This window comes from Salvia hispanica, chromosome 2 (assembly GCF_023119035.1).
Source record: "Salvia hispanica cultivar TCC Black 2014 chromosome 2, UniMelb_Shisp_WGS_1.0, whole genome shotgun sequence".
NCBI lineage: Eukaryota > Viridiplantae > Streptophyta > Magnoliopsida > Lamiales > Lamiaceae > Salvia > Salvia hispanica.
The window spans coordinates 17,514,787-17,524,606 of NC_062966.1; the positions used below are offsets into that span (position 1 = coordinate 17,514,787).

The 9,820-nt window shown below is 33.2% G+C and overlaps 1 protein-coding gene across 1 annotated transcript; it reads right to left on the reverse strand.

The window, feature by feature from the left end:
• Positions 1-694: 694 nt before the first annotated feature.
• LOC125206395 (ABC transporter E family member 2-like) lies at positions 695-3,398 on the reverse strand. Its single transcript, XM_048105653.1, has 9 exons — positions 3,310-3,398; positions 3,119-3,236; positions 2,946-3,044; positions 2,269-2,600; positions 1,986-2,181; positions 1,720-1,896; positions 1,364-1,633; positions 1,039-1,284; positions 695-960 (listed from the first exon to the last, which is right to left on the reverse strand). The coding sequence occupies exons 1-9, from the start codon at positions 3,396-3,398 to the stop codon at positions 853-855; spliced, it is 1,635 nt and encodes a 544-aa protein (XP_047961610.1). The 3' UTR covers positions 695-852.
• Between the last annotated feature and the right edge of the window lie 6,422 nt (positions 3,399-9,820).

The window sequence follows — 9,820 nt, forward strand, 5'->3', positions numbered from 1 at the left end:
CTTCTCTCTTTACAAATATATTCTAGACGGCTCATACCACCTTCGGATTAATGGTATATATCTCACAAATGATTAAAATATTATTATCATCGTATAATACTCCATTCGGTCCCATTAAAATATGGACAATTGATATGACAATGATTTTTAAAATATTATTATTATCATATAATACTCCATTCTTCTCATGAAAATATGAGCAATTGATATGACACAGAAATTAAGATAAAATTATCAAAGTAAAAGAGATGAGAAATAGTTAAAGTAGGGTTAATAAACAGTGAGACATTATTAGTACTCCCTCCGTCCCACAAAAGATGTCACATTTCTTTTTTTGAAAAAAGTTATCTCTCATATTATTATATTAATATAAATATTACTATTTTCTCTTTCCACCTAGCACACAAAACAAGACCGTCTAAAATTCCGTGTCATTCTACAAGTGTGGCACCTTTTGTGGGACAAAGGGAGTAGTATTTAATAGTAGCATAATATGTAAGTATGTTAGTTAATATATAAGAGTAATAAATTGGAATAACTTTCCAAAAATGGAAAGAACATATTTTTGGGGCATATTTTTATGAGATGAATGGAGTATATATTTATATTGAGTACAAATTCTGTTTTGGCTTTGAAACTCCTTTGATATGATATCCAGTTGATATAATATATCGATATGACTTACTTATGCCACTTTGAACTCATGTTCGAACAGGAGTTGGTATCAGGGAACTAAAATCTAACAACTGTGTTGTGACATCTCCGGAAATTTATATCATAAGTATCTTAAAGTGATGTTAACATTAAACCAAAGCAATGGAATGTGGTAGCCAGGAAGCATAATGCTGAAAGTTAGTCATCCATATAATAGTGAGGTCCAGAGGACTCCTCGATCGACTCCAGTTTGTTGATCCTAGGCAGCAAATTTGTTGGGTCCTTACTGAATGTAAAATCCAAGTGCTACATATTAAAAACAAAACATGGGTTACTGATTAACCATAGCATTATGGATCAAGAATAGATGGTGATGTGGCTTACTGATAGGAAGAGGTTCATTCCAGTCATTAGTGATTGAGGCGACTTGGTAACACAACCAGCAGATGGCTTTCCGTCGTACACAATCACCCTATCAGCAAGGTATGTTGTCATGATAAAATCATGCTCTGCAATAAATGCAGTCTTCTTCCTTTGACGTATGAATTTCTTTATGACTTTTGAAACAACGATGCGCTGCTCTGAGTCAAGAAATGCACTTGGTTCATCTATCGCATATATATCTGCTGGCTGTTGCACCCAACACCAAAACAAAACAAGTGTAAACCAAAACAAGAATAAATAGAATATTCAGTAGGGACAACATCACCTTTCCAAGACAAAGAGTGAGGGCAACCCTCTGTAATTCTCCATAAGAGAGATTCACAAGCTTTTTATCCATCAACTTTTGAATCGATAGAGGCTCCATCACATCAGATACAAACCCAGGATCCATGTACGAATCATGACATATATATTCCAACATAATTCTCACGGTGAACTCATTTTTAGAAGTCAATCTTTGTGGCTTGTAAGAGACATTCAAGTCAGAAATTTCCACATCAGATCCTTCTACTGAATCAGGCTTCAAATAGCCAGCCTAACATTTGAAAGGATGGCAGTTTCAGCATAAACAAACAAAATCAACATGTTTTTTAAAGTAAACAAACTATACAACAAATGTACCAGCATCTGTAGGAAGGTTGACTTTCCTGCCCCATTTTCTCCAAGCAGCACAATAATTTGAGAATCAGTGTATTCACCCTCCACCACCTTGAGCATGAAGTTTCCAAGAGTCTTAGTCATGCTTGGATACTTGTGTCTTGCACATGTTTCACTTTCCTCTGGCGGAGTCTCTGCAACCTGCGAGGAGAAGTACATTTTAACAAAATTGGAATCTCAGTTGCCCAAAAACTGACATGGCATGTTTGCAGCAATAAAATAGGACTCACGTTCAATGTAAGAGAATCATCTCTAAACCAGAAACCTTCAGTTGGCACAAATCCAGAGAGGAAAATAGCAATCCCTTCTTTGACAGAGAAGGGAAGCGTAACGGCCCCATATCTACCAGGTCTCCCATAAAGGCAGCATATGATGTCGGACATATATTCAAGCACACTAAGATCGTGCTCTGCCACAATCACATAGCTGGAAAGTGGAAACAAAGATTGCAGGTCATAACCGTGTAAAATTTTCATAATTGGATAGTTAACAGAAAAAATTAACATCACTCACATATTAGGTTGAAGCAAGGATCTGATAACTTGGGCAGATTTTAATCTTTGTTTAACATCAAGAAAACTTGATGGCTCGTCAAACAAATAGATATCTGCATTCTTTAGAGCAGTATATGCTATTACAAACCTCTGAAGCTCTCCACCAGATAAATTTTCCAAATAACGGTCCATAAGATGAATCAAGTCAAGGTCAGCAGCAAGTTCTTGTTTCATATCTCTTTCATCTACACTAGTAAGAATTTGCCCAACATTTCGTCTACGAGCTCCAGAGCTAGCTTTCTCTTTAGCTCTTTCATGGATTGCATTGATGCACTGAAGCTTGACGACCGCCTGAGAATAAATGCATCACAAAGAGATGTGAAAGTTTAATAAACTAGAGAGAAATAAAGACATGTAACAAACAAATGTTGACGAAAAAAATAGAGTAGGACAGATGAATTAAGTTGCAGGTAGTCGAGCTATTATTGTATTTGCATTCATTAGCATCAACTCATAAGGCAAAAGAAAAAGAATTTAGAGATTTTAAACTTGAATATGATGTTAAACTCAAGTACTAGTACTATATAAGTTGTAATGATCTAAAAACCTCCAAGCAATATGCTCTTTTAACATTTATATTTATAAAATTATAAGAATGCAAGAATGAATGAGAATTGAGAAGACGTGAGCTAGCACCTTCAATTTATCTTTAACAAAACTGTTGAAGTAAGTGTGCAGCTCGTCCAACTCAGATCCTTGAAAAAAATATAAAATGTCTTTCCATCCAGGAGGATCCTGCAAAAATAGAGAGAAAATGTGAGGGAACATGTTAAGGAAGAAGGGGCAGGTGAATAGGTAAAGAAAGTTACATTAAAGCGTCCCAAGTTAGGTATGAGCAACCCAGACAAAAGTTGAATAGCAGTAGTTTTTCCAATGCCATTTTTTCCCACGAGTCCCAAAACTTGGCCAGGTCTCGGCACAGGTAATCTGTGAGAATGTTGGAGAAATTAGAAAGTAAGAAAGCAAGTTGTGTATGAAACTGCGATTCAACAAAACAAACCTAAGCAATTTAAAGGACTTAGGGCCATGACAATGGGTTGTATCCTTGTCGGAGGCGACGGCTATGCGCGTCCGTTCCTCATCCGACATCTCTCTCTATTCGACAAGATTTTAAAATCGTAATCCTAATTCAACTGGTTTCTGCCTGGATTTTAAGTAGAAATCAAAAACAAGAAAAACCAAAACCCTAAACACTCAAACGTCGAAGTGAGAAAAAATGTCTCACCAATTATATAACGGATATATACGGCCATACATACATATATACGCATTAATTACTATCCTAACGGCTAAAATTGGATTTGCGTCTCATATGTATAATTTATAAAACCATATTTTAAAATAGAGTTTCTAATCTTTTAAAGAAAACATTCTATGTAATAACTATTGAATAGTAGTAGTATGTTTTATATGATTAAACTTTATGGCTAGTGATCAGTTTAAGTATTGTAAAATAGTTTTGTTTATTTTATTTTTATTATAATTTATATTAATTGCGACAATCATCTATTCTATTTTGTTTCTAGAGCTTTTTCATGGTATATTGACGAAGATTTAATATGATAAAATCATTTTGTGGCTCATGTTATTAATATTAACTATCTTTACAATTTTAAATAGAATATAAATACTATCAAATTAATGTACTATTGAAAAATAAAATAAGATTCATACTTTATAATCATTCGTATAGATTTATTGTATTCAATGCTAGTAAAAACGCAAAAACAATTTATATTATGTGAAATACTAGCAATAAAAAAATATAAGTAAGGTTGCGTGTATAATTTTTTCTCCACAATAGCACTAGTGTATATAGGTGGCGTTCGGTTTCTAAGATAAAATAATACCACTAGGATTGAGTTGTGAGATTATTTTAATCATAGAGGGTTAGCAATGACTAATTATCTCATGATTATCCATCTAGGATTGAGTTGTGGGGTTGAATCTCATGAACCAAACACACTACAAATTTAATCTCGGATACAATCTTGTCAACCGAACACCCCCATACTGTATATATGCATTATGTATGATTGTATGAACATGAGAAATTTTCACTATGGTATACTTAGACCACTTTCTCAAAGTGGAGGCATCACCAGCGGGTTGGGAGAGATAAGAGAACGCGGCGCTAGGGTTCCAAGCGGGTCGGGAGAGATAAGAGAACGCGGCGCTAAGGTTCCAAGTGGGCAGAATGAAGAAACAAGGATTCTATGATCATTGTTTTTATATTAAATAAAACATGGGTTTTTTTTTTCAGTTTTTATTTTAATTGGCTACTCCACTGGTATTACTAGTACTCTCTCTGTTCCGTAGTGAAGACATTTATTTTCTGCACACGATTTAAGAAATATTCTATAAAGTGGGTTAAGTACAGGAAGAATAAAGTAAGAAATGAAAAAGGTAGAAAGATGAATAGAGAATAAAGTAAAATAGAAAAAATGTGTTGACTTTTTCTAGAAAATGAAATAACTCTGCTATTATGGGATATATCAAAATAATAAAATCACTCTATTGTTGTGAAACATAGAGAAACATAGAGAGTACTGTTCTTCTCAAACAAACAAGCCTGGCTTGTAATATTATATGGCCAAATAAGATTATACTATGATCCAATCATGCCAAATTATCAAACACAATTAGCACCTATACCTCGATAAACGGTTCATTCCTTATAAAGAGGTACTCCGCCCAAAAAAATTTGTGGTGACATTTATTTTGAACACAGTATATTAAGAAATTAAATTAAATTAAATTAAATTAAATAAAAAAGAGAATAAAATATAGAAAAAATATGTTGTACTCCCTCCGTCCCACTTTAGGAGTCCCGGTGGAGTTCGGCACGGATTTTAAGAAATACAAAGGAAAGTTGGTGAAAAAAATGGAATGTGGGTCATACTTTTATATATTAGTTTTATAATAAAATGTGAGTAAAAAGGTGAGTGGAATGTGGGACCTATTACCAATTATGAAATATTCCAACCGGGACTCCTAAAGTGGGACACCCAAAAGTAGTAGACTGAGACTCCTAAAGTGGGACGGAGGGAGTAGTAAATTGAATAAATAAAGTAAAAATGATTAAATATGTTAAATTTTACTAAAAAAAATAAATCATACGTACATCACGTATCGTCCAGTGCTTTCATCCCGGAACTCATGGGACAACCTGGTCCGCAGTGGGGGTATGCCTCCTGATCTCCCTCCGTCCGACCCTTTAATTTGGTTGGTATGTCACACCGCCAATCGGGTATAGGCCGTGTTGGAACATATATAGTACTCCCTCCGTCCCAAGGAAGATGACCCCTTTCTTGGGCGGCACGAGATTTTATGCAACTTTATTTTGTGTGTTGAAATGAGAGAGTAAAGTAAGAGAGAGAATAAAGTAGAGATAAAGATGTTTCCATTTTAAGTAATGGGTCATCTTAGTTGGGACAAACTAAAAAGAAAAGTGGGTCATCTTCAATGGGACGAAGGGAGTACTAAAAAGTATTTTTTCGAGTTTATTATGAATTTGATAAATTGCTTATAAATTGTAAACTCTTCTCATTTAATGAGAATAATAAATGTTTTCTTCATTTTGTGCATTTTACTTTAATGGGTATTGACCGTATTTAATTATATATTAAATTATATAATTAAAGCACCGAAAAGTAAAATCAGTCTAAGTCTTCTACATTGAAGGTTGGGTCATGGAACAGGTCATCACAGTAGGTGGCCCAGTCGGTACCTTGTAGAAGTAAAAAATTTTCACAACCTAGATAGACTTTGGCTACCTATCGCAAAAGGTTGCAGTGTCCATCCGAAAGTCGTCTTTACCTTGAGAATGACTAGTGACACTGATGTAGTATAACATTGAAAGGATCTAAATAATAGACACGTCTTTATTGCTGTGACATCCCTAACCCAAAATTTGCACCATATTATATAGTAACTATACCAAATAGTTTTTCTAATAGAATAAACATACAAAATAAATAAATTAAAGTATATCAATGTGTGTAGTTATGCACGAAAATGTTAGATAAATATATAGTATCTATATATATTTGTATTCAAATGGAAATGAATTAAAGTGTGTATATAATATTTTTTTAATATAGTTTATATGTTTTAATCATCATCAACTAGAGATTCCTATTATTATGATTCCTATTATTATGCCACGTACTATATTTTCCTATACATGCAAGCATATATGTGTATGCGCGTGTAGTGTTATTAGTAGGCCACTTTTCACCATTAGTTGTGTAGTAGAGAATTAAGGCGGCTAAGATAAATAAGTCTTCATTTTCTACAATTCGAAGTATAAAACACAAGTACGGTGGACTAAAACAGTAAGGAGAAAGCAAAAGAGTAGTCCAAATAAATTCCTTTGAATTTCTTGGATTAGGGGAGGTGAGATATTTAATCGAATTAGTTAGTTACTCTTATGAACTTCGAATAATAATTCTATTTATGTAATGATTTAATTATCATAAGTAGCATATAGTACCCTACTTTATGAAAAGTAGTAGCATTTGAAATGAAACGTTTTATGCAAAGAAAATTTGAAGAACATAGGATTTTAAATTTCGAAGATTCATAAATAATTTTGGAATATATATTACCATATATATATATATATATATATATATATATAGGGGTGTGTTAGGGTCCTTACAGCATCTTAGTGTAAAACACAACACTAATCACAGCCCTTGGATCATTAGATTGGATGGTTGTGATTAGTTACATTATCATACTAAAAATCTACATTATTAGCCGAGGTACATTATTAGACTAGAAATGTACATTGTAAGACTAAAACTGTACATTATTAAACTAAAATGCTACATTATTATCCGAGCTACATTATTAGTCTAAAATTCTACATCATTAGATGACACATGGCATTAATCTAACCGTTAGATCATAAGATCCAATGGACTGCAAGTGTTTTGAGTTTTACTTATACTTAACGTTCTGACCTGAATACATCCCTGAATATATATATAGTCTCATTATCCACAAACTCACTCTTAAAGACCGAACCACCGAACTATACCAAATTAGGATTTTTAGATCTAGTTTTTTATGGATGAGATTCAAAAATTTATAAATTATTTTCTCCTTCATCACTAGTCTTTTATTATTCATCCGAAGGTAAATAAGTCATACTAACACGTTACGAATATTTAACTTCATTCCAAAATATATTACTTCATTCCGGTAGGTTTTTACTTCATTATAATAGGATTATTACTTCATTCTAGTACGTAAATGCAGTTTCGCCGTCGCGTGCCGTTCTTTCTCTCTACAATATCTATCACCACCGCTACGACGCTGATATGGTGTAATAAACACATGGAATAATATAATAAATTATATGAATGAAGTATGTGTAGAAGCATTTGAAGTCCTACTGGAATGAAGTAAAAACCTTATCTAATGAAGTAATAACGTTTCTGAATGAAGTAATAAATTCACTTGAATAAATTACATTTTTTAATGTGAATAAAGTAAAAACTCATGTCAATGAATTCGAACGAAGCATATGTTGAATCATTTCAAAACCTACTTGAAGCAAGTAAAAACATGTTGTAGTTTCAATGCATTACGTACAGAATGAAGTAATAAACCTATACAATGAAGTAAAATTGGCTTGTAATGAAGAGCGAAAAAAATTTACACAGCAACATATCTCATTAAAAAACTAGATCTTATGACCCAGATTTGTTCTCTAGTTCAGTCTTTAAGAAGGGTTCGACATTGATTACAACTCTATATATATATATATATATAGGGTAGTGATATAATGAAAACCATATATCTAATACAAACTCCAAACTCTAATCCTAGCCACTAATTATTAGTGATCAACAGTTATTAAGCTGCTAGATTAAAATTTCAATAAGTTCTATGAATTTGGCAACAAAGGGTATATTTGACAATTTCGTAATAGGGTGAATCACCACTCCGATTTCATCGTTCCACAATTCACGTTAATTAAACGTTTCAATTACTCTTCCTCATTCCAACCTTTCATTCCCTATCCTTTTCGACTATTCTCCCCCTCCGTTCTCTCTGTGTCAACAATTATTTGTGAAGCAGCAATGACGGTGGTAATAGTCTCTGCAGCAGCGGCATCAAGTTACAATGAGTTCTGGTGGAAGAAAACCTAGGCAGGATCGGGCGGAGTCCTCGAAGAGTGAGTTTTTCAGCCAAAACCCTAGTTCAAACAAGTAGTTAAATTTTTTTTCCGCAAAAACTTGCTTTAATTTTGCGGCGAAATTGCATTGATTCTGGGTTGATGTTGAATTTTGGGTTGAAATCTTGTAGATTCTATATTGATTCAAAAATCTGTCTTAATTTTATGAATTTTTTTTTGTTGACATTGTGTTGAATCGATTGTGTGGTTTTTTTGAAATTTTGTTGATTCTTATGTTGATTTTGTGTTGGATTACTTATGTTGATTTAGTGTTGAATTTGGTTTGCTAAGTTTGTACTGAATTTCTATTGATTTCCCGTTGATTTTATGTTGGATTACTTATGTTGATTTTGTGTTGAATTTGGTTTGCTGAGTTTGTACTGAATTTCTATTGATTGCCCGTTGATTTTGTGTTGAATTTGGTTTGCTGAGTTTGTACTGGAATTCTATTGATTGCTTGTTGATTTTGTGAGAATGGTTATATTGGCAGGAAATGGTAAATCTATTGATGCGGGTGGGACAAGTATGAAAAAAACCCTTCAACAGATTGTGCGTTTTCAAGGCAATCAGGGTGATCGTCTCCCAACCACTACAAACCATCCGACCAAAAAACTTTCGAAGATTAAAAGAACGACTAAGTTCTTTGTGAATAATCTACATTCTGAAATGATTGAGACTGATAGACAAAGCAGCCAAATGTCAACAGTTAATAAAAAATTTGGACTCACACAATATATATCAATATAGAATCAACAAAAATGTCAATAGAATTGCAACGCGGATTCAACCGTAGCTTACAAATTTCAACATAGGATCAGTATACAACATATCAACAAAAATTCCAATAATTTCAACACAGGTTCAACTAAAAAAATCTTCAACATATGAAAAACTTCAACGTTGTTTCAACACAGGTTCAACAGAAAATTTTTTAACACAGTTTCAACAAACGCGATCTGAAAATGAAAATTTTCAATATATTGAAATCACGAATGTGTCAATCTTCAATGTTATCACGAATGTGTCAATCTTCAACGTATGGAAATTTTGAATCACGAATGTGGAATCTTCAACATATGGAAAACAAGAATCTGGAAATGAAAAATCAAAATCACGTCCGGCGAAGTCATTACCTTTATCAGCGATGGAAACCTCCATACTATGAGATTCAGGCGGGGGTGATGGTAAAGTCATAAACTAAATTCTTCAATTCATTGGCGTATAAATCAATTTAAGTTTTGCAGTAATTATGTGTTAAGATCACAATATTTTCACTTTTGGAAGGTGGGAGAGAAATCAGGAAGCATAAACCGTTCAAAAA

Bases quoted from the DNA above. Each gene is read 5' to 3' on its own strand.
- LOC125206395 (XM_048105653.1), bottom strand. From the start codon at position 3,398: ATGTCGGATGAGGAACGGACGCGCATAGCCGTCGCCTCCGACAAGGAT. The intron at 3,045-3,118 runs GTAACTTTCTTT...CTATTTTTGCAG, and splicing joins CTAACTTGGGACGCTTTAAT to GATCCTCCTGGATGGAAAGA. The intron at 961-1,038 runs GTAAGCCACATC...TTTAATATGTAG, and splicing joins GAATGAACCTCTTCCTATCA to CACTTGGATTTTACATTCAG.